Source organism: Chamaea fasciata, unplaced genomic scaffold, assembly GCF_029207755.1.
Source record: "Chamaea fasciata isolate MVZ Bird 193981 ecotype frontalis unplaced genomic scaffold, bChaFas1.0.hap1 SCAF_15, whole genome shotgun sequence".
Lineage (NCBI taxonomy): Eukaryota > Metazoa > Chordata > Aves > Passeriformes > Sylviidae > Chamaea > Chamaea fasciata.
Genome location: NW_027094100.1, coordinates 9,520,291 through 9,544,402, shown reverse-complemented (window position 1 = coordinate 9,544,402; position 24,112 = coordinate 9,520,291). Strand labels below are relative to the sequence as shown.

The 24,112-nt window shown below is 51.1% G+C and overlaps 1 protein-coding gene across 1 annotated transcript in view; it reads left to right on the top strand.

The window, feature by feature from the left end:
- Positions 1–24,112, top strand: part of FLT4 (fms related receptor tyrosine kinase 4) — a 57,593-nt gene that overhangs the window by 27,288 nt on the left and 6,193 nt on the right. Inside the window, exons 3-28 of the mRNA XM_066197106.1 lie at positions 7–278; positions 3,922–4,034; positions 4,887–5,049; positions 5,297–5,436; positions 6,136–6,304; positions 6,887–7,004; positions 7,594–7,745; positions 8,404–8,566; positions 10,300–10,444; positions 12,955–13,063; positions 14,166–14,525; positions 14,774–14,920; positions 15,569–15,700; positions 15,983–16,089; positions 16,393–16,528; positions 17,325–17,429; positions 18,826–18,939; positions 19,168–19,256; positions 19,489–19,636; positions 20,196–20,290; positions 20,500–20,622; positions 21,003–21,114; positions 21,495–21,594; positions 22,084–22,189; positions 23,121–23,260; positions 23,852–23,972. Of these exons, the coding sequence (XP_066053203.1) occupies positions 7–278; positions 3,922–4,034; positions 4,887–5,049; positions 5,297–5,436; positions 6,136–6,304; positions 6,887–7,004; positions 7,594–7,745; positions 8,404–8,566; positions 10,300–10,444; positions 12,955–13,063; positions 14,166–14,525; positions 14,774–14,920; positions 15,569–15,700; positions 15,983–16,089; positions 16,393–16,528; positions 17,325–17,429; positions 18,826–18,939; positions 19,168–19,256; positions 19,489–19,636; positions 20,196–20,290; positions 20,500–20,622; positions 21,003–21,114; positions 21,495–21,594; positions 22,084–22,189; positions 23,121–23,260; positions 23,852–23,972 (3,679 nt within the window). The remainder of the gene's footprint in view (positions 1–6; positions 279–3,921; positions 4,035–4,886; positions 5,050–5,296; positions 5,437–6,135; positions 6,305–6,886; positions 7,005–7,593; positions 7,746–8,403; positions 8,567–10,299; positions 10,445–12,954; positions 13,064–14,165; positions 14,526–14,773; positions 14,921–15,568; positions 15,701–15,982; positions 16,090–16,392; positions 16,529–17,324; positions 17,430–18,825; positions 18,940–19,167; positions 19,257–19,488; positions 19,637–20,195; positions 20,291–20,499; positions 20,623–21,002; positions 21,115–21,494; positions 21,595–22,083; positions 22,190–23,120; positions 23,261–23,851; positions 23,973–24,112) is intronic.

Genomic DNA, 24,112 nt, shown 5'->3' with positions numbered 1-24,112 from the left:
GTCTAGAGGCCAGCATCCTTTGGAGTGGTCGTGGCCAGGGGGCAAGGTGGATCCTGCTGGGAAGGAAGAGACTGAGTTGGTGGCCTCAGCAGCCCCCAGCAGTGGCCGGGCAATCCAGGAGGAGGACTGCGAGGGGACCGGCACGAAGCCGTACTGCAAAGTGCTGGTGCTGACGGAGGCGCAGGCCAACGACACAGGCTACTACCGCTGCTACTACAAGTACATTGATGCCAAAATCGAGGGCACCACAGCAGTCAGCACCTACGTGTTCGTGAGAGGTAAGAGCTGCTGGTGGTGTGCACCTGCAGGCTCAGGGCCTCAGGGCAGCCAATGCACCAACATAATATCTGAAAGATCAAACATCTCAATGTGCCTCCCAGGGCAGAGCGTGGCTGCTGCAGCCTTGGGGAGGGGGCCAAGGGCTGGCTCCCTGGAAGGGCAGGGGACCAATATCCGTCCATGGCAGCAGAGCCTGGGATTCAATTATGTTCCATCCCAGGGGCATTGCTCCAGCCAGGCTGGAATGCAGGAATTCAAGGAGAGCCTGGCCTCAGAGATGCTCCACCACTAAAAAATGCACAGGAGTTATCTTATGGGCAGCTGGGGGCTCCCTGAGATGCTGGTGGCCAGGGCTGGTAGTGTTTCATAAAGCTGAGACTGAGAGGGAGAGGATGAGTGGTACAAACACTCCACGTGCAGCCTGTTCCCAGACCTGCTGACCTGAGCTCCTCCACAGTGACAGATCCAGATGCTCCTCTCCACACTGTGCAGGGGCTGCTGGTGCAGGCAGGTTTATGAGGTGTATTTTGGTATCCAGGCTTGGGGCTGGAAACTCAGCCTTAGGGAGTGGCTGCAGGGCCAATACTCAGCCTCTCAGTGTCCCAGGGGTTTCTCCTCCATCGTCTCCCCCACTGCTCACAGCAGGCTCCAGCAAGATAAATTAACTCTGTCCCCTGGAAACAGTTGGCTGAGCTATTTCTCTTTCCGCCCCCATTTATTAGTTGGTGCAGTTGTCACGAGCCAGGCAGGTCATGACATATAGGATGCATTTTTCAGAAGTCCCAGGGCAAAGGCAGTTTTGGCTCTGCAACTGTGCAGAGAAAAATGCAGGGCAAATCAGAAAAGTTGGGCAGCTGTTAGAGAGGAATTGAAGTCTCTTTGGGCAATTGCTTCCTCTTTCCATGGGGTATGCTGCCCACCCTAAAACAGGACAGAGCCTGCCTGGATTTCAGACATCTGTGAGTTGGACAGGGGTGTTCAGGCACTCTAGAGGGTTTTATCAGGATGGAGGCAGAGAGCTTAGATACACTGAAAATGAGTATAACCCCACAAGCTTACATTGCAAGAACTGATTTTCTTTTGTGATCCAGCAAATGTCACTTTGTCCCCTGATCTACCTTTTCTCACCTCCAGCCTCTCTGCAGCTCAGGAGCTCCTCTCCTGTTTGCCAGAAGGTGCACATGGTGCAGGTTAGGGGCAATAAATCCCACACTGTCAGGGCCCGTGGGACTCACGGTGCCTGTGAACGGTGTGTGTGCAACAGATCCTGCCAACAGCTCACAGCACTGCTGTGCACATGGCTACACAGCACATGTGCATACTGAGTCCCATCAGGCTGTCCCCTCTTAAGGTTGTCAAGCAACTAGAACACCTCAGAATCTGCCTTTCCAGACAGGACAGGCTTTGAGGCAGGAGAAGGGATATGTCAGGAAAACCCAGGCATATAGTAAGCACAACCATTGCAGAACATTCAGATAAAGACTGTTCCTGCTGAACTGGGCTGCAATGTGAGACTGTCCCTGGAGAGCTTGGAAGGGCTGATGTAAGTGTTGGGGATGTTTGGAGACAGGATGATCAGACCACAGGTTTATCCATCAAGCTCATTTCTCATGTTAAGAGCTTGGTGAAATTGCCAGGAACAAAATATCTGTGCTTGCCTGGAAGAATGGGTTCTTCTGTATTTTACCTGCAGTTCAGTTCTTAAATGAACTCTCCACGCATGTGTCTCCTTCCCATGTGTCTGGTTAGATGTTTATTTTATTACAGCTCCAGACAGCACTATAGACACAGAATGCCTCATCAGGGTAGGATAGGCTATATACTGCCCACATCTCATAAAGCTTAGCATGTATTAATGAAGAAGATTCTAAATTATTCCCATCCGACCCATTAAGGCAGTCTTAAGGAAATTTGTGATGTTGTCAGAGAGGGGAGTTAGTGCATGAATCACAAGCTCATTGACGGCAGGACCAGCCCAGTAAATCAGTTCTTGGCTGTCATCTGAGCTTGAAGGGACCTCAAAGTCTCCCACCTCTGGCAGTTGTGCAGCTCCTCCTTCTCCACATGCCCAGGGTTCAGGAGAGGAATGAGGAACATGTTCACACTAGGAAACAAATCTGTGATTTCAGATGTCAGCAATCCTGTGGCAGCAAAAAAAAACCCCAGGAAATAAAGATGAGAACTCTCTGGGCAATCCATGTCTTCCTAAGAGCTGACCAGAACGGTTTCTTGAGTGTGGGTTGTTTCACCTACACTGTAGAAAAAGTGCTTCACACAGAGGAGACGCCTTTGCAGCATGACTATCACTGAAACAGCAGCTTTATAGATCAAAATTTAAACATTTATGCACTTAACTGTGCATAAGGCATGTGGGTTGGATTGTGTTGGGCCCAACATGATTTGAGCAACAGAATCCCCAAGTGAGCATAATTTCCAAATTCATCTTTGACTTGTCCCTTTAGATGGGTCTCTTTAGAGGCTGAGTATCAGAGGGAAATAATCTCAGGCTGGACAAACAGATGTCCCATGCAACACTCCCTTGATATCAATGGTTTAGCTGAAACACAGGGGAATAAAACTAAATGTAGGGCACTGGGATCATTTGGTCTGATTCCAGTGTACCGAAAGCTGTAAAATCTCCCCTAGCAGGACTCTGAGGCAGTCCAGTGTCTCCCAGTTGGAGACCCATCACCCCTTTATAAAGCCCCCTTCACACAGGGGGCAATTTTCATGAATAAAGCCAATCATGACCATGTGCTGGGTGGACATTTACAGAGGGGAGATGCTGGCAACACCATGCCTTTGAGACACTAGGAACCAGTCTCTATTCAGAGCATCCCGTGAGGCATAAAACCCTGTGGAAAAGGGCAGGCAGGGGCTGATAGTACAGAATAAATCATCTGTCACTGGGGCCACCAAGCAGCCTCACAATTCTTTGTCTCTTCCAATTTTGTCTTCGTCCCATTTAGTCAGCCTAGATCACTGCTGATTCTACACTGGCTCTGCATGGAGTTTAGTGTAACATCTCTGGCCTTTCTAAGTCGTTTCAAAATGATTATTTTTGGGTGGTTTTCTTCCTGTCAATATTTGTGCTTGCAGCAGTCGGGCGGCAGTGGGGTGGCAGCCCTGGAAAGCTCAGCTCATGTGTTTATCTGCCGGCCGGGATGGCTGCAGGATGACATCTGCATACCATTGCTCTGCGGATCACTTCCTCGCCCGGGAAGGTCGCGCTGCCGGCCGCTGCACCAGGGCAGCGCAGCCCCGCCGGCCCTATGCGCGGACACAGCCACCAGCTGGGCAGGCGCCGAGCCCAGGACACCACGCACTGCTTTCGCAGAGGGTCGGGCTCAAGCAGAGACCGTGAGGGCTCCAGGAAAGGAGAGGTCATTTCCCGCGCTGCCCAAATGTCACACAAGCGCCGTGTTTGGTGTGGAGGAGCCGGCTGCCTTTGCATTCCCAAGCTCCAGGTGTCTCCTCAGACTGTCACATGTGGCAGATGGGACTGAACAGCTCAGCATCATTCCCTCTTTGAAGCTTGTGCTATGTTAAGGAAATTCAGAAAGCCTCCTTTTCTACTGGTTGTTGCCTTTTCCCAGTTTTTTTTCTTCTTTGTTAGTAGTTCTCCTTGTATCTTTTCTACAGATTTTGAACAGCCATTTATCAACAAGCCAGAGACCCTCCTCATCAGCAAGAAGGAGAACACTTGGGTACCATGCCTCGTGTCCATCCCAGATCTTAACGTCACACTGACCTCGGTGAGAGCTCTGGACCGAGATGTATTGCATTTGTTCTGCATTTGTAATTGCCTGAGTGGAAGCATGACAGGCACTGCCAGGAAAGGAAAATGCATGGGATACATTTTCCATGGAAAGTACAAGCCACTGGCTTCCTCGTTTTATTTGCTGGTTGAAGCTGTGTTGTCCAGTTCCCTTGGGCAGACCCCACAGGTTTCCTGCCAACCTTGCTTCTCTTCCTTGGAGCTCTATGAAACAAAACAAGACTTTGTTTTAAACCCATTTCCCCACAGCATCCCCTGTTTGCCTCATCCCTGTGATCTACACACCCCTAGGTGGTTGGGATTCCCACAAGGAGGAGGCTGCAGCCCTGGGGCTCAAGAGTAAAAACATCTCTCTTATCAGTTTGCTTTTGCCTTTTTTTTTTTTTTTTTTTACAATGCAAATACATCCTTCCAGGATGAGTGTTACTATTGTACAAAGGCCTCCAGGGACATTCTGGGGGCCAGGGGCCTTTCCCTTGCCCGGGAAGGACACTACCCAAGGTCAGCACTCATCCCAGTGGGGCTGATGTTTGGGACATCAGCATCAGTTTCCTTAGCTATCTCTAGAAATTTCCATTCCTGGAAGTCTCTGGCCCACTCTGCAGATGGGGAGGCTCATGCTGCAGGATGTGGCTACTCGGGGTAGAGGGGAGGCCGCGATTCCTAGATGGCAAAGCCTTGAGGGGAGAGGGCAGGAGGCCAGCACAGCGTGACGCTGCTTCATTTCTTTCCACAAAAGGGATGTGTTAGCCAGCATAAAGCCTGGGAGGGGTGGACTGGGAATGTTGCTACCTTCTGATTTCACTCGGCAAAATGTTGATTTTTCCAGCAAAATTTCTTCATCCACCCTGACGGGAAAAGCACTTTCTGGGACAACAAGAAGGGAATGCAGGTACCCACACACTTGATCAGGGACTTACTGTATGTCCACTGTGAGACTGTAATCGACAAGAAGGTCTTCAAATCCAATTTCTTCATCATCCATATAGCAGGTGAATATTTGGGAAGGTTCAGGGGAGCAGTTTGGGTGGCTGTGAAGTCCATCAGTGGGGCTCATGGGATTGTTATGGTCCTCTCCAGCTACACAGATTCTGCATGGTGCTTATATCTCTTCTACTGTGTGTCAGACAGAGATACACCATGCAGCAGGAGATCATTCCCAAACCTCCTGTAACTGCACAGTCTGAGTCAAAGAATTACTAGATCAGAAATGTCTTTTGCTTCCCTCCTCTGCATCAGGGAGTGAGCTGTATGACATCCAGCTCTATCCCAAGAAAGCCATGGAGCTGCTAGTGGGAGAGAAGCTGGTCTTGAACTGCACAGTGTGGGCTGAGTTCAACTCTGGCGTTGGCTTCCAGTGGACTTATCCTGGCAAACAGGTACCAGCAAACAGAGCAGCGCCCTGTACACTGAGCTGTTTCCCTCTGAGTCACCCCCTTCTGACCCTTCATTGTTCCTCAGTCACATCATTGGCAGGGCTCTGCTTCATAATCCTAACCATGCTGTGCTCTGGGCATCTTGGTCAGAGTGTTTTCCCATTTCTTTCTCCTGCAGCAGAAGGCAGACAGAAGGAAGACCCCTTTTCCTGGCAGAAAACTCCCTCCTTGCCAAGATATTACTGCTCTGCGTTTCTTGGGAAACCACTGGCTTCACTTTGACCAGTGCAAATCCAGAGCAAACATGATTGATTTAAAAGGAGCTACTCTAATCACAGAGCCCTTGTTACCAAGAGCCTGTGAGGTGGTCCCTTCCCCACTGTATTTTCCCCCTCTTGTATCCTCTGACTTTTTTGAATGGTGAGACAGGGGAGTCCCTTGAGAACATCACTCAGTTCGTGGGGCTCCCAGCCTGGTTCCTGGGCTACAAGAGAAAAACATGCTAAGACCTGACCGCAGCCCCAGGCAGTCAGTACACAGAACTTGTGCCCTTCCATCCCTGAGGATGGCAGTCAGTTGTGCAGAAACTTGTCCAGGTGGAGGCAAGCACTGAGCATCAGGAATCACAGTTGTGAAGAACCCATCCACACAGCCCCAACCCATTGCTGTCTTTCATCCCCTTCTCTCTGTCATCTCCCACAGACACAGCGAGCAGTGATCGAGCCCGAGCGCCGGTCCCTGCAGACACACACGGAGCTCTCCAGCATCCTGACCCTCCACAACGTCAGCCAGCAGGACCTGGGGAAGTACACATGCACTGCCACCAATGGTGCCCAGATGCTGGAGGAGAGCACTGATGTCATTGTGCACGGTACGGCACCTGCCCGTGACCTGCAGAGCCACAGCCAGAGCCCAGCTGCAGCAGAGCCAACCCCAGACTGCTTGGGCAGAGTGGCTCCTGAACCTCCTCCATCCACTCTGCTTTAGTGAAACCCAGCCCTCCTCCAGCCTCTCAGCCCTCCTGCACCCCAGCACCACACTGGGAGCAGAGTCACATTCGGCAAGGTCCCAAAAGGGAGGGAGAGAGATGCCAACACCAAATTGGCCCAAATGGGGTGGAATGGCAGGACACACATATCTGGCAGCCCTGTGGCAAATGCAGTGCCCCTGTGGCATGGCTGGCCTGAGGAGCACCAGCTGCAGGTGCACAAGGCACCATCTGCTGTGGGTGACTGTTTCTTGGCAGCAGACAGTCACAGGGCAGCCTTCCTGCATCCCCAATGGCTCCCAAGAGGGAGACAGAGGCAGCTCTTCAGCAGCCAGGATCTCAGCTGCACTGTCATGACACCCTGCCTGTCCTTGGTCCTTGCTGTTGGGCCCTGTGGAGAGCAGCAGAGCTTTGTGACACCCTGTCTCTTAGAGTTCTTCTCCATGGTCCCTTTTTTCCTTGCAGAAAAGCCCTTCATCACTGTGGAATGGAGGAAGGGCCCAGTGATAGAAGCCACTGCAGGAGATGAAGCTGTGAAGCTGCCAGTGAAAGTCGTGGCTTACCCCCCACCAGACTTCCAGTGGTAACTTAACCTTTCTTAGCTTGAGCCACCTTCTCCTCTCCTCTTTTCCTCTGCCAAATGGGGAAGCCTAGCCTAGCTTCCTTGCTAGGTCCCTCTGTCACCAAGATTGTCCTAAATGCCCTTTTTTTTCCACCCATGGGGGTCATTTCTCCCATGTCCTGGCTCAGCTGCACAGCCTGGCTTGGCAGCTTTGCACTGTCTGGAGGGGCCAAGTGGAGTTCTCACAGGAGCTGTCCTTCTTGTCCCTCTGCTGTGGCAATCACAGCCACCCAGAGGAACAAGGCAGTGGGATGGGTTGTGCACCTCATCATGCTGCACTTCTATCAGAGCTGACTGGAGATGGGAGCTTTGCACCACTCACTGCTCAGGCCAAAGCTGCAACACCCCCAGCCCCACACACATCCATATAACAAAATGTGCAGACCCATGACTTGGGTCCAGAGAGGGCCCTGGGGTCTCTCCAGAGACGTCCTCAGTGCTAGCAAGGGGAACCCTGACTGCACTCCTGTGGGGACCAGCAAGCCCTTTGCCCAGCTGCCAGTGGGACACTTCCTCCCCATGGCTGCATTTTCTCTCTGCCTCCCCGCAGGTACAAGGATGGAAAGCTAATTCCCAAGCAATCTCAATCTTCAATGCAGATCAAGGATGTGTCGGAGCAGCACGCTGGGACATACACACTGGTTCTGCGGAACAGACTGGCGGGGCTGGAGAAGCACATCAGCCTCCAGTTAATTGTCAATGGTAAGGGGGGCTGGGGCTGGAGCTGGGGGACAGCGCTGAGCCCATGGCCCCAGCCTTTGGGCTGCTCCAAGACCGAGTCCCCATCGCTGTCCTAAAGCGCTTGGTACCTACATCACCTCTTCCTCTCCCATGGCACAATTTTGTTCCTGGCTTCCTCACTTTGGGCAGGATATGTCATTGCTCAGGGGCCACTTCCCTATTGCAGTTGGAGATGTTGCTGAGGGTGACCCTAACTGATGTGGTCTTGAGAAGCAGGGCAGCTGCCATACAGATGAAGTCTTGATCTGCAGTAGTTCCTCTGGGTGGGAAGCCCCTGTGGAGTTTTCCCACAGCAGAAACTGGTCCCAGTCATGCAGGAAACAGATGCCAGCTAAAAAAGTGCTGGAGAGGCACTGCTGCCTGGAGATGTGTCTCCAGCAGGCTCTGTGGCCCTGTGCTTTGAGCCCTGCACCATCCAGACAGTGCACTCACCAGAGAAAGGAGAAACAATGTCACTTGAATCTGCTTAAGTATGACCTGCTGTGCCTGAGTTGCCCTGAGAGCCAGAGAGCTGTAGTGCCCAGGCTGTCTACAAGCAGGCCTGGGAAGGGCTGTGCCAGGCCTGGGGGTGCAGTGGCTGGGCCTGCAGCTGCTCACAATGTCACTCTGATCCTTGCAGTTCCTCCACGCATCCATGAGAAGGAAGCCTCTTCCCCAAGCATCTACTCCAAGAGAAGCCCCCAGGCCCTCACCTGCACTGTCTATGGGATCCCAGCACCAGAGGTGATCCAGTGGCAGTGGAGGCCATGGATGCCCTGTCGGATGTTCTCCCGACGCAGCCTGTAAGTGTCATTTCTTCCAGCACTTGTGTCTTGTCAGGCCACCATCATGGTGTTATGGGCTTCTTATGACCATGGCTGTGCCCCCAACCCTGCCTTGCTTTTGCTCTCCCACCCACAATATGGCACCTTGTGGGAAGGCAGAGTGGAGACACTTGTTGTCTGTGTGGGAGTTTTACCCAGGCTGGCTGATCCCAGACACCAACAGCTTCCACAGCATCTTCTGCATCCTCAGCCACCTGCATCTGTCAGTGGATGTCCATGGCCCAGCCATACCTCACAGCACCTGCAATGAAACCACTGATCACTGTGCTAATGGGGAAACTGAGGCAGATTGCAGGAGAAATTGTGACAGCCCCTTGATGAGACCCCAAGACAGCAGCTGGGGCTCACACCATTCCTGCCCTGAGGTCCCCGTGGCTTTTCTGTCCTTTGTCTTCTGGGTAATGATGGAATCAAAAGTGCTCATAGGCAGCTGCTGCTTGTGGGGAAGAATTACTAAATCCTGGGGAAGTGCCAGATCTCTGCCAGCTGCTGGGATGATTTGCCAGCAGGGAAATAGGTAGGCAGGAAGGGTGCATGTCCACTGCCTGTGCCCTGGGAAGCTGAGGCAGCATCAGGCAGGGCTGCAGTGGCATTTTTTAAGGACAGCCTCACTGAAGAAGGAAAAGGGATGCTGGGGAGTTGTAGCCAACGCAGTCAGGGTGGAGGACATCAGGGTGCCTGGAGGAAGCCAGGTCCCACAGCCCTGTGCAGGCTTTTGCCAAGCCAGGGACGCCAGAGACTTTCCATCGCATGCAAGTGCACTGTGGCCCTGTCAGGAAGCAGAGGGGCCCGTGAATTATGAGCACTGTCTCGCAAGGCCACCATATTTCTGCCTAGCACAGCTCCAGAGGATGCAGGAGGCTTCTTTCTAGCTTCCTGTTGTTTACGCAGCTCACCAGTGTGTTTGCCCTGCCAAGTGCTCTGCCCCACATCACCAGCACACACCTTTGCTACAACTCCTGGACCCTTAGTTTCCCTTTGCTTCCCTGTTACCCAAAGCCTCTCCCTCCCAACCCACATTTTTGGGCAGACCCTCCTATCTTCCGCCCCAACCCACATTTCAAAAGCATCCTGGAGGCTGCAGCATCCCAGGTCCCTGACAGATTTGGGCACTTCTTCCCACCCATCTGTCTCAGCCTGAAGAGGTACCATCATTCCCCTGTGAGACACTAGCAGCACCTCTACTTGTGAGGTCTCTCTCCCGGCTTCTGCTGAATCGAGGGCAGCAGGAGCACCCCTGAATGCTGAGCCCTTGAGTGTTGCACCATCTGCTCTCCAGGCCAGCACCAGCCAGTCAGTGACACCCCTTACTCTCAGTCCCAACAGGGCTTTAAGGCCTTGGTGCTGAGCAAAATTACATCAAGTGTTGCCCCAGGCACATGTGAATCAACTTCACCCGTGCCTTTCCCCACCCCTAGTAAGGACAGATGAAGCCCCAGGCCTGTGGGTGAAGAAGACGCTGCTCGGGACACCTGTATTCACGTCTAAAACTTTTTGCCTCACTGGTGGTTGCAAGGCACCCTTATAAAGCACATCAGAATTGTGTAACTGAAAGAGCCAGGAAATTTTGCAGAGTTATAGTACAGGGCCATCAGTTCTCTGACACAAAGCTGCTTTTGCTGCCCTTTTTCCCGGCTAACCTTCTCTCTGTCTCTCCTCTTTCCCCTGCTCGTCCCTGGCTGCTGGGTTAGCAATAGCAGGCACCGGGCAGCAAGGCGCCATCAGCGGGACCGGATGCCCGAGTGCAAGGACTGGAAAGATGTGTCCCGGCAGGATGCCGTGAACCCCATCGAGAGCATTGACACCTGGGTGGAGTCTGTGGAGGGGCGGAACAAGGTGAGGCTGTATTCCAAACCCATCCTGGGACAGGGAGCTGGAGACAGGCACGAGACTCTTTTGCGATCAGCCAGGAAAAGTGGCCTGGAAAGGGGCCTGGCAGAGATAGATTTGGGGAGGGCTTCACACCTCTGCTTCTAAAGTAAACCATCAGTGGCAGTTCCCAGCCCTGGGGCTCTGCAGTACCAGGCAGTCCCAGGGCGAGGGAGAGCTGTCATCTTTGAGAAATTACCCTGTGTCCAGAGAGGCTCCCACTGGACCTGGCTGCACAGGAGGGATTTCATGGATTGTTATTGAACACAGGGCATGCAGCCAGGGAAGACATGTGGGACAGGTGCTGTGGGGGCTTCCACAGCCATTTCTGAGTATTTTGCATGAGCTATGAGAACCAAACCCTGCAGAGCATCCTGGGCAGGAGAGCAGGAGTCACAAACTGACTAGGAAATCTCTGGCCTTGGGAAGGTGCATGTGCCTGGTGGGGCATTTCATCCAGCTGCCCCCATCCTGGTGGGGTGGTTTGGAGAAGCTGGCATCCATCCACTGCATCTTCGTGAGTGGGAGCAATGCGTGCTCCACAAAGCCACTTCTCCATCAGAGCATTTCCTCTCTGGAAGGAACATCTCTCCCTCATTGCAGTGTGTGACCTGCTTGCTGCCTGTTTCCCGGGCAGCCATGAGTGTCAGGTCTGCGCCATGACAAGGTTCCTGTCCCCACTGGTGTCGGGCACCAGCCACTCACAGAGGGATGCAGAACAAACAAATGGGCCCCTGTTTCCGAAAGTCACTTCCTGTTTTCCTACACACCTCTAAAGGACTTCCCGTCCCCTGGCCTGGCCGGGAGTTCATCACTCTGCCAAAAGGGTGGCAAGGGCAGATGATTCTTCTCCCAGAGCAGATGAAGGGAGAGCGAGGGATTGATGTTCCCCAGGGACGCAAGCAGGGGTGGTGGGAGCTCCTGGGTGAGAAACCCTTGTGTCCCACTACAGATGTGACACTTGTATTGGTCCTTTCTGATCTTTTCCTGTTTCCCCATTTTCTTTCTCCTGTTTCTCAGCTATGTCTTTCTCATTCCATCCGTTTGGTTGTAACTGTCCCGGAGCTTCAATCTAGGTTGTGCTAGAGCTTTGGGAGAAAAGACGTCTTCCATTTACAGTGGGACGTTACATCCTAGAATCTGCTTTCTCTCTCTCTCCTTGCCTTTTCTGCCTGTCTTCTCTTACCATCCTCCTGGTTTTTATTCCATCTGTAAAGGCCAGAATGAGCCACAGGATTCGCAGTGCACAGGCATGCCCTGCAGGCAACAGGATGATGTCAGATCAAGAAACCCCAACTCAAACATAACACTGCAGATTAGAAGGAAAATCCCCACGAAACAGGAAAGGCAGCACACAAAAGTGCCAGCAATAGGGTCACTCTGGTCATATGAATAACCCCAAGAAACGGAAAAGGCAATGCACAAGAGTACCAGTAATAAAGTCACTTCAGCTGTGTTGAGTATGCACTGAATGAATGACTGCTTCTTCTGGTTAACACAATCTCAATGCATTGCCCCTCAGAACGGAAATGCTTCCTAAAGTCTATGGGATGTAAAGGCAAAGAAATTTTCCTGTAGGAACACGTTAATTTTGCATTTTACACACCATCTCGCTAAAGGGATTTCTGCATGTGTTTAACTTGTCATTTAAGCTGGAACCTCAAACTGCAAGTCTCCTCTAAGGGGAGTGCTTGTAACACAGTTGGTAGCTCACACATATGCTGTGTGAGCCAGGAGGAGGAGGAGGAGAGCAGCCTTATTCCCCAGCTGCTTTTCCTGTCTTATTTGGAGGCAGCATCCCCTGGGTCCATGCTCCCAGGATGGCAGCCTGGCTGTTTGCCCAATCTTAATCATGTCTTGCTGGAGGGAGAGAGGAGGAAGCTTTTAGGACCGTGTCTATCTACACTTGGAATTCAAAGAAAGACGACAGCTCTTCCTGAAGGGATGAGAGCTGGGATGTCTTCACAGGTTTGATTTCTCCTTATGAATAAAAGGAGTGCTTGCAGTCTGTAAGTACCCGTAAATTCCACTGATCCCTGTGGGTCACTAAGTTGTCACCTAACTGCAGAGGGCTCAGGGAATCAAAGTCCTGGTGTCCTTTCCCTTTCTTCCCACTCTTATAAATAAAGCTTGGCAGGAGCTTAACCATCCCCTCAGCTCTGCATCATGTTACTGTCCCCCTTGCTGAGCACTGTCCCCATTGTGACCTGAGGGGCTTAACAAGAAGTTTGCTCCCATGGAGAGGCATCTATGCTGACTGGGCTCCATAAAAAGATGCAGAGATTGGGAATAAAATCATGTTGTTATTGGTAGAGCCAATGGATAAAACTTGAAATACACAAAGGGCTGTAGAATAAGGGTCTGTTTTTGCATAACCCTTTGCCAGGGTTTGCTACCCTGCCAGAGAGCAGCAGTGATCCTACTTCTCTTCCCTGATGCTCTTCCTAACTCTTCCTTATGTTGTCTTCCCCCATCAGACAGTCAGCAAACTGGCCATCCAGGAGGCCAATGTCTCAGCCATGTACAAGTGTATTGCCTCTAATAAAGTGGGTCGAGATGAGCGACTAATCTACTTCTACGTGACCAGTGAGTACTGTAAACCCACCCCCCACCCCCCACCTGCAACAGCCAAGCTCTCTGCTTGAAATAGGCAGGTCTCTAGAGCTGTCAAGCCCTGCCATTCACAGTTAGGATTTTCAACAGCGACTGGAAAGCCAGCAGGAAAGCAGGGCTAACCCAGAGCTCTGCTGGGTGGCAAATGCCTGAAGCCCTGGCAGTAGATAGCACAGGCAGAGTTTGGCAGGTAGACCTGGGAATGAGCCAGCACTGCCTGTGTCTAGGTCCTGGGCAGGTCTTGGGCTGGGGACATCCCACTGGCTCAGGCCCAGGCAGCTCCCTGGACTGGGGTTGTGTCTGGTCCAAGAGCATCCTCTAGTGGCACTTCCCGACCCTGTCCCAAGCCAGGTCCCGCTGGCCGCAGCCCCCGGCAGTGATCCCATGGGATTTTGGTGATGGGAGGAAGCTGAGTTTGTAGGAACCAGAGCCCGGCGGTGTGGGCTGGAGTCATGGCCCGTAGGGGACTGTATGAGCCTCCTGCCAGTGATACCCCGTTCTGGCGGGAGCCTGTCCCTGCCTGCTGAGACAGGGAGCCCAGCAAGGGCACAGCAAAAGCTTATCCTGTGGAATGAGAATTCCATAATAAAATTCCCAGCCCAGAAGGCTGGGGTTATGGCCATTGTGGTAGTACCTGTGCTGTCAGAGCCACCAGCTGTTGTGAAGCCAGATGAACATCTTCAGTCACTGCTTCAGTAATGCTCTCTGTGTAGCTGTCCATCCTGCTGTGTCACTGCCTGCACGTGTGAAAGTGGGCATGTGTGCAAACCACAATGCTGCAGCTGAGCTGGGAGCAGTAACAGCCTAATTCAGACCTCTCTGGCTTGTTTCATTTGTGACCCATCTTAATTTCACCTGGGACTTGAGCATATACCATAGCGCTCACTGGGCTTAAGCTGTGGTAGCCAGCAGTTTGCATGTCACAGTTCTGGTCTACAGTGGTTCTCTTTACCTTGGCTGAGGATAGGCAGATCTCTGAGAGAGAGAGAGAGATTGTCTCCAAGAGAGACAATTTCGTTGTGTCTGGCAGCTCAACCATAAAAACTCATTCATATGTTCATTTCCTTCCTGAAAGCCATTCCAGACGGGTTCGAGATTGAGTCCCAGCCCTCAGAAGAGCCCATAGAGGGGCAGGATCTACAGCTGAGCTGCAATGCAGACAACTACACCTACGAGAACCTGCAGTGGTATCGGCTGAACCTCTCCAAGCTCCATGATGAGGAGGGCAACCCCCTCGTGCTGGACTGTAAGAACGTCCACCACTATGCCACCAAGATGCAGGGGGATCTGCACTTCCAGCCCAACTCCAACGATGCGACCTTGCTGCTCACCATCCCAAATATTTCCCTGGATGAGGAGGGAGATTATGTGTGTGAGGTGCAGAACAGGAAGACGCGGGAGAAACACTGCCACAAGAAATACATCTCTGTGCAGGGTGAGGGTCCACAGGGCTGGCGGGAGTGACACAGGAGAGCTGGTGCTCTTGCTGCCAGCAGCTTCCCAGTCCATCCCCAGGGGAAGCCACACAAGCAAACTAAACTCAAGTGGCAAAGGCAGGGCACCTGGGTTCTCAAGACACCCTTCAGCAGGGGTCAGAGACCCAAAGCCCCCCAGGAACACAGATATTCTTTTGATCAATCAGTTTCCCGTTTTCCCCTCCTCCTCTTTGTGCTGCTCCTCCAGCCCTGGAGATCCCCCGCCTCAAGCAGAACCTGACAGACATTTGGGTGAACGTCAGCGACTCCATAGAGATGCGCTGTAAGGTGGACGGCAACCACGTTCCTGAAATCAGCTGGTACAAAGACGAGAAGCTGGTGGAAGAAGTGTCAGGTACAGTGGGCTGGGGGTGGATCACAGGCAGGGCAGTGTGTCCAGCAGCTGGAGAGCTGACCACTGCTGGGTGCTGGGAGTTGCTGTGCCCAGACAAAGGCACCTGTTCTCTGAATCAGCCAGACCCTGGTTTTAATCACATTCTGTTATAATTTGTGCGGTCTCATTGGCCAAGTCTTTGCCCTAGGACCTGGCTCAACACTGTCTGTGCTTGTGCACATTCAGCCGGAGAGCAGAGAGAGAGAAATCATTCATGTTCTTACTCTCAGCCCGGTGCCTGGCATCTCTGATTATGCAGGGACTGTCCCAGATCTCATGGAAGGAACATGCAGAGATCCAGGCATTGCAGAGGGAAAGGAACAGGTTCTGAAGCTGAAGCAGAACTTGACACACCAGCTGGACTGCCTGGGCACTGTCCCTATTCAGCATGTTCAGTGAAGGATTTGTACCCTCCATACACCGCCTGGGGAGGGCCCCTCCAGGGTATTTCTGGGGCCATCAAGAGAAGAGCCTCTACCAGCTGGTGCAGTGTCATTCTGCCATCTAAAATGAATCAGCCAAAAATCACAAGCCTTATTTTGAGCCTGAGTCCAGTGTACTTATCTTCCCTCCCTGTGAGTGACCACCACAACCCTCTGTGCCTTACAGGGATTGACCTGGCAGACTTCAACCAGAGGCTGAGCATTCAGAGGGTGAGGGAGGAGGATGCTGGGCTCTACCTGTGCAGCGTCTGCAACGCTAAGGGCTGTGTGAACTCCTCAGCCAGCGTCTCCGTGGAAGGTACCAGCAGCCACAACAACATCCCTGGGGATGTGAAGGGGTGGAATAGGAGTTATGGCCAAGCTCCCATGCATCTTACCTGTGACAGTGGAAGGCAGTGAAAGCCCCTTGGCCTTGCTGGTGGCATGGGGCTCTCACAGCAGGATCTGTAGTCCAGAGCACGTTTAGCTCAGGCAAACATGTCTCCAGTCACCCCACATCCTGATGCAGGCCATACGGAATGCCTGAGTTGGAGCATGGAATGGGAATCTCTGAAGATATGATTTCCCTCCCACCCCATAGGCTCTGATGACAGGACCAATGTGGAGATTGTCATCCTGATTGGGACTGGAGTTATTGCTGTTTTCTTCTGGATCTTACTTATTCTCATCTTTTGCAACATCAAAAGGGTACGTGACCATGACTGCCTCAGGCAGAGGGGATGGCATATCAGGGCTTGGGGCAACACCAGTGCTGTAATGTGGGGCTGCGTGACAGCACCTGCTAAAAGGAGGTAACTGAGTGATGCTTCCAGGGCTCTCACTGCTAAGGACAGGGTGAGTAAGGGCTGTGGTAAAGGAGGTGACAGGGAATGGCCTTTGCTTGAGGGGGTAGCAGGTCAAGGCAGGCAATGAATCCAAATCCCATCTGGGAGTCAGCACCCAGGGCAGGAAGGGCACCTCCTCACCCTTGGTGTTGGCTGGTTCCTTCAGCCGGCGCACGCAGACATCAAGACAGGCTACCTGTCCATCATCATGGACCCTGGCGAAGTGCCCTTGGAGGAGCAGTGCGAGTACCTGCCCTATGATTCCAGCAAGTGGGAGTTCCCACGAGACCGCCTGCGCTTAGGTGAGCCACACCCCCTCCCTCCCACTGCATGCTGCAGCCCTACAAACTCACTCTTCAGATTTCTTAACACACCTCTGTGTATTTAATGCTTTCTCTCTGCCTCAGGCTTCCCATCCTCTTCCCCAGGCTGTCCCTAAAGCCCAGCAATGCCTGGGAAATCTCTTCAGGTCTGACTGTACACAGGTGTGAGCCAACTGTAAGCCCAGACTTCCTTAGTGTATCCACACAGGTATTACTGAAAACAGAAGACCCCTGAGGCATGGTTTAAAACACATCCCCATATTTTCTAAGGGGGAATCTGGACAGAACAGCCCAGTTCACAGCAGGTACCCTGAGTTCAGGATCAGGGTTGCATCCATTATTGTTTTCATGCTGAGACACCTACCTGCAGCCTCTTCCCTCTGTCTGGCAGAGTTTAAAGGGCAGCAGACTACCTTTGAGGCACAGAGCAGTGACATCAGTCCTGGCTGCTGTGCTGCAAGGGATTGCTTACCTTTCCCACACACAACAACTTGTTGCTCGAGAGCGACAGGCAGCCCCTCACTTCTGCATGGCCATTTCCTTCCTCTGCTTTGTCCATGCCAGCTCTGTCTCAGTTCCTCCCATCGTCCTTTCTCTTATTCTCACCAACACAGCAAGCAGCCACCTGAAAGGGCACGTTCCACTCCTTCCTTTTCCTTTATGATGTTTTTTCTTTCTTCTCCCCATGATTTCCTGTTGGGATTTTTGTTTTCCTTCATTCTATTCTGCCTTTTCTGCACCTGCCATTCTTCATACTTACTCTCCTTGTCCATAGGTAAAGTCCTGGGTCATGGTGCCTTTGGGAAGGTGGTGGAAGCATCAGCATTTGGCATCAATAAAAGTAACAGCTGTGAGACTGTAGCAGTCAAAATGCTGAAAGGTATGTGAACAGTGAAGCAAAACATGCAATGTCTGTAGGCAGCAATTAATGAGGCAGCTGCCAGGAAACATTCACCCTGTAAATGCCTGTCTTTTAATTAATGACTTCTTGGCCTCAACACAGTTGATCCTCTTTGGCTCCATTCAGCTGCCATGAGAGGCTGAAGTGGCAGAACAGACAGCAAGGACTTGGAGAACTCAGTTTTCAAGGGAGTTTAGCTTTCTGCGAAGGCAAAGAATGAAATCTGTCTCAAAGGATGAACAAGAATCCAGAGCCCCTCTTTGGCATGCCACTGAAGGAAGTGTTGTTCCCAGTTGCCTTCTTCCAAATGTGCCTGTATTTTGTGTTTATGGGCCAGATCCAGAGCTGGGTAAGGAAGCAGGTTGCAGCTCTTATCCAGCTCTGAGGGCTAAATTGGCTTTGTACCCAAAGCCTGGTTTATCCAGAGTGAGATGTTAAACTTTTATAGCCATGCTTTCAAACAGGCATCCAAAACATTATTCTGTAATTTGGCACCAAACAGAACACTGAGGCAGTCTCTGGCCAGAAGTAGCCTGTACATGGAAATTGTGTTATGGCTCATCTGAACAGTATTTACTGTTGTAAGTGTACAGATCATCTGCACAGCAGAGGGGAGCCTGGTGTGCAAGGCTGTTTTACAGTTTTTTGAGGCAAGGCTCTCACCTGGCCCACCAGCTGCAGCTGAAGACAATACTTCTGTCTCTGAGGCTAAATTTACAAACTCTCAAGTAAGACAAAATGCATATGGGGAGTCTGAGAAGTATGAAAAAGGCACACAAAACCACAGAACACACCCTGGGGGTAAAACAGAGGGTCAAGAATTGATGTGAGTTGGATGCTTGAGAGAAGATGCAGTACAGACAGATGGCAGGAGCATAACACTGTGTTTGCTATTGAAGAGGAATCATCAAAAGATATCTGGGTTTGAGTTGAGACAGCTTCTATCTTCCACTGTGATAAAAAGAATCAGATGTCTTTTGTTCCTAATTTTCTTTCGAATTGTTTCATGGCTTGTTATCTCTGTTTGGAGGCCAAAAGGGCAGAGATTCAAACGGGTGCATCCCAATGAAAGTCTCAAGTGATGTTTTTCACTGCACAACTGTCATAAAGAAAAATCTGTTGGGCACAGATTATGTTGTCCTTTGTTCTGGGTCCCTGCACTTACAGAGAGCACCCTACGTGTTACAGCAGGGATCCTGGGATCTCCAGACAAGGCTCAACATTTCATGTGGGAACATGCAATAACAAAATGTACCGAGGCTTTGAGGTCACAGCCTCCTCAGCAAGACTCACATTAACACACTGCCAGAGAAAGGTGGTGAGGGGGAGTGAAAAGCTGCAAGGAGGTGTCATGACATGGTCTGTGTGTTTCCAGAGGGAGCTACTGCAAGCGAGCACAAGGCACTGATGTCAGAGCTGAAGATCCTCATTCACATCGGGAATCACCTCAACGTGGTGAATTTGCTGGGTGCCTGTACCAAACCCAATGGTAAATATTCCAGGGCAGCAGGCTGTGCCTGCTCCCAAAAATCAGAGCTTGTCCCCTGTGTCTTTTTGCTGTCCACATGTGTGATCTCATGGACCTGTGGGGAAGTTACTCTGTGCACTTAGGGCAGATGTCACAGCTCAGCGGGGCTGCACATAACACAGGTTGTGGCAAATTCTGACCAACTCAAGCCCTTACCTCTTGCCCTAACCTTTGGTCTCTTCTTACCAGGTCCACTCATGGTTATTGTTGAGTTCTGCAAGTATGGAAACCTCTCCAACTACCTGCGGACCAAGAGGGAAGGATTCAGTCCTTACAGGGTGAGTGGCTTCCTTTGCCCCTAGGGACCTGTGCCACATCTAGGGAAGGAAGACATGCAGCCTAATGTGATCTGACAATGTGACAAAGGTACCCTCTGCCCTTCTTTCTGCAATGGTAGAGGCTTCCAGGTCAGAATTACAGTTTAAGAACAGGAAGAGACTGTGCAGCTCATGGGTGCAAGGGTTACAGTGTGCGTTGCCTGCTGAGGGTTTTGGTTTGGTCCCTTGCCAGGAGAAGTCTCCCAGGCTGCGTATTCAGGTGCAGTCCATCGTGGAGGCAGTGAGAGCTGACAGGAGGGGCCGCTCTGGGACCAGTGACAGCGCCATCTTCCACCGCTTCCTGATGCACAAGAGCCGCACTGCACTGCCCATCCAGGAAGGTAACACTCCAGCCTGGGCAGCAGCTCCTCACCTGGACCACCAAAACTATGCTAGTCTTGGCTAGCTTGGGGAATGGGCAGGGAGTATCAGTGGAGAGCAGGGACCCAGCCTTGGAACTATTGCATGGCAATTCCCTGAACAAGGCTATTATATCATCTGTTGTCTCTTGTAATAGACACCAGAAACTCAGAAGGGAGAATTAAGTCCCTTTGGGTATTTTAGTTTGAAGAAGAGAACTGAGGGGGATCTTGTTGAGTCCTCCCTAGGACAGAAATAATGAGCTGACCTTCAAAGTCCCTTCCAGTCCTGTTTCCCACAACTCTGTCTCACTGACACGTGCTGGAGGCTGGACTCTTTCTCCTCACACTTGAAGAGATTTCTGCCCTGTACCTTCTGCCACCTGAGCAGAAAATCTTGGAGGGGAGTTGATTACTTCAGTTAGGACTGAGGACTAACTGTATTTCAGTGAGAAACTGGCTGTATGCTGCAGTCCCAGAGAGAGGCAAAGAGGACAACAGATCACCAATTGTCTAATCCTTTTCTGTTACTTCTGGACAGTGGATGACTTGTGGCAAAGTCCCTTGACAATGGAAGACCTCATCTGCTACAGCTTCCAAGTAGCACGTGGTATGGAATTCCTGGCATCCCGAAAGGTGAGTTCAGCCTTTCCTTTGCTCACCTGATCTTTTGTGCATGCCTGATTAGAGACCTGACTACAGCCACCTTTCAGATGACACACAGAGAGATTCAGTGATCTGGAGGTGATGTACACCAGGCTTATGGGGGAATGGAGGTGATGTACACTTGCTGATTGTCGTTTCTCTCCCTCTTATTTTCTCCCTTCCTCTTTGTGTGCCCTCAGTGCATCCACAGAGACCTGGCAGCTCGCAATATCCTGCTGTCAGAAAACAACGTGGTAAAGATCTGTGACTTCGGCCTGGCCAGGGACATCTACAAGGACCCGGACTATGTCAGGAAAGGCAGTGTGAGTGCCATTTTCTCAAACCCTTTACAGATTAGGCCCCCTTGATGAAAAGGTGAAAAAGCAGGAGTGGAATTACTTGCATGGCTGGAACCAGAAGCCACTGGACCAATGACACATGTCCTGCCCTCCTCCACCAGCAGATCTCTGTCTCCTTCCTTCTGCCCCTCAGCCTGTCATTAACTTACCCTTCCTTGTACTCTTTCATCCCCCTTTCAGTGTCTGTGTCCCTCTCTCTGACCTAACCAATACCTCAGTGGAGAGAAGGAGGAGGGATATTGGATCTGATTTCCTTTCATCCATTTCATCCCTTTGCAACAAAAAGGGCTGTCCTGGGACATGTTCCCAACTGAACATTTGTGACTTGCCTATCCCTCCTGCAGGCCCGTCTCCCACTGAAGTGGATGGCTCCAGAAAGCATCTTCGACAAGGTCTACACTACCCAGAGTGATGTCTGGTCTTTTGGGGTCCTTCTCTGGGAAATCTTCTCACTAGGTGAGTGCTAATGAGGGTCTTGTGCTGCTGAGGGAGACACCTCTACCCATGTAGCAGTTTGTGGGTGAGTCTGTGCAGGACACACATTCTGAAGCACATCTAAGGACTGATGGGATGCAACATCAATGTAGGCAAAAAAAAAATGGAGGCCATATCCACCCATGAACAGGGTGATGGGGACACAGGCATAGACTGGTGGCCTCCAGCTCACTGAGGCAGAGAAACCTGACTCAGGCAGCACCAAGGATTGGACTGTGTATGAGTAGTGACCGCATCTCTCAGTGTTCTGGGATGAAGGGCAGTCTCAAAAGGGCAGTCTAAAAACAACTGGTTTCTGATGGCACATTTCATGTTCCCACCCTTCTCTGAACCTTCTTTAGGGGCATCTCCATATCCTGGAGTCCAGATCAATGAGGAGTTCTGCCAGAGGCTCAAAGATGGTACCAGGATGAGAGCCCCAGAGTATGCCACAGCAGAAATGTGAGTCAGAAACCTCAAGGATTCCAGCACTGCTTAGAGCAGAGGCCTCAGTGGGAGGGCAGAAACCTACCAGATCCCAGCACAGAGCAGAACAGGCCCCTCTGTGGGATGCAGACCTTTAGCCAGGGTAGGGGATAAGCCAACACACCCTTCACTCTAGACCATTGCCTGGAGAGCAAGGCAGATGGGTTCTGATCAGAGCTCTCTAGGCATCCTTGCATGCCCATGCTGGCATGAGTCTGAGCACTGTACTTTCCTGTTCTGAAGGGTATCAGAGGGGTCTGAATTAGCTCCCTGTTCCATGTTATAGTAAGTGGGCAACAAACCAGCATCCTGCCAGTAATTTCACCTTGCCAGTGTGCTGGGGAGGGCAAGGTTTCTTTCACAGTGCAAGAACTGTCTGTCCCAGTGGGCACCGTGTGGGTGGGAGCTGTGGAGTGGGGCAGGAGGGGATTTCTGGGCTGTAAAACAAACATCTCTTCTTGGCAGCTACCGTATAATGCTGAGCTGCTGGCACGGTGATCCCAAGGAGAGACCGACTTTCTCCGACCTTGTGGAGATATTGGGGAACCTTCTTCAGGAAAATGTCCAGCAGGTGAAAACCTCTCTGTCCCTGCTCTGCTCCAGGCAGCTCTTTCTTCTGTCATCACCAGCTCCCTCACTGTGCCCTCAGCTGACTCCATAGTCAATGCAATACATTTGCGTAGGCCACCAATAACAGAGATTCCTGGGTCAGGGGTCTATTTCCCAGAGCTGTTGGAGAAGTCATTTCTGCAACAGCCTTTTAGCTGTATTCTCATAAAACTCTGCTCCTTGCAGGGCAGGAGCCCTTTCAGTCGTCATTCATACTTCCATCCTAATCCCCAGATGATTATTTTAAATTCTTTAGCTGAGTCAAGGCCTTGGTACTTCTGCCTCCCACATGCCTGCATAATGAAAACCAGGACTTGACCAGGGTTTCTGAAACTCTGTCCTCAGATTGAAATGTCAGGGCCATGTGAAGCAAACAACTGTTACATTACAGCAGTCAGTAATACAGATTTCTTTGAAAGTATTACTAATCACTTCCATGTGGTAACTCACCAGGACATTTAACTGTGATGAGCGTGCAGCTCTGATTTTAACTTTTTCTTGATGTTCCCTTTTAGAAAATGATAGCTAAATGCTTGAGTACTGTCTCATCCTGATGTTCCTGACTTTAACCTTTCAGCACAGGTTCCCAGCACAGGCATGACTAAGCCACAAATGACATTGCCCTGGGGCACAGTACTCTATCCATGTAAACTGGAGAATTAGGGGATTATTATGGGCAGTTGTTTTCCTGCTCACACACACCTCCATGCATCACTCACAGCTACTTAACACAAAGGTCACAGAAATCTCCAGCCAGATTTTTTGTCCTAGAGAAATAAAATTTATAAAGTAGAAATTTTCCTTCCCAGCTCTGACAGCTTCTGCCTGTGGAGCCTTTTTTTGTGGGAAAGTCCTCCCCTTCTTGTAAGGCCACTTACTGTTCTTCCTACCAGGAAGGGAAAGATTACATCCCGCTGAACGACTCTCACAGCTCAGAAGATGATGGTTTCTCCCAGGTGCCTTCCTCTGCCCAGCAAAACTCAGATGAAGAGGACTTTGACATGAGAATACGCTGCCACAGCCTAGCAGCAAGGTGAATCCCCTCTGAAAAGGGCAGAGAGAGCCCAGCAGGCAGCGAGCAGCCTGACCTGTAAGGGAACCTGAGGGATTTGGGGAGAACCCACATGTTCAGAAAATCCCAGGTGATAAGGTGCAATCCAAGCATTAAGGCCATAGCTTCTTGCTTATAAAATCAAAATTACTTTATTTTGCTTATGAGGAAGTGCTGATTTGTGAGGCTATCACATTCCTCCTTCTCCTGCAGCTATGCTGCCAGAGTATCATGTAAGGACCTTCATCCTATCTGTTCCTAACTGACCCAAACAATTAGTCCCAGGCCTCTCCTCTCTGGTAGACCATGATAATGTGATGCCTGGGATTTATATGACATTTTCTGTTTATCCCACGTGGAGAGCTTATTGGGGCCTGATTCAGTCAGTCTAGTCTCCACTGCAGAAGCAGTATGGGGTTAAGAGGTCTAAGGTGAACCCATTACCCTCCCCAAATCCACCATTTGGGTCATCCTCCTCCCTGCATACTTTGGTTGCACGGTGAGGATATTGAGGTCAGGTCCTGTTCATTCAGGACACTGACTCTTGTCTTTACTGTGTGCTTCTGTTGGCAGATACTACAACTGTGTCTCATTCCCTGGTTGTTTGACGGGAGGAAATCAGATCAGGTGTCCATCCAGGATAAAGACATTTGAAGAGTTTCCCATGACACACACAATGTACAAGGCACACCCGGTGAGTAGCATCTGAGTGGATTTGAGCAGGGGGCAGTCTTTTCTGACACCTTTACTGTTAAGACTGTGGAAGGAAGATCACTCCTATCTTATGTCAGTCTGTCTGTGTCATTCCTGTTTGGTCCATCCAGTCCTATGCAC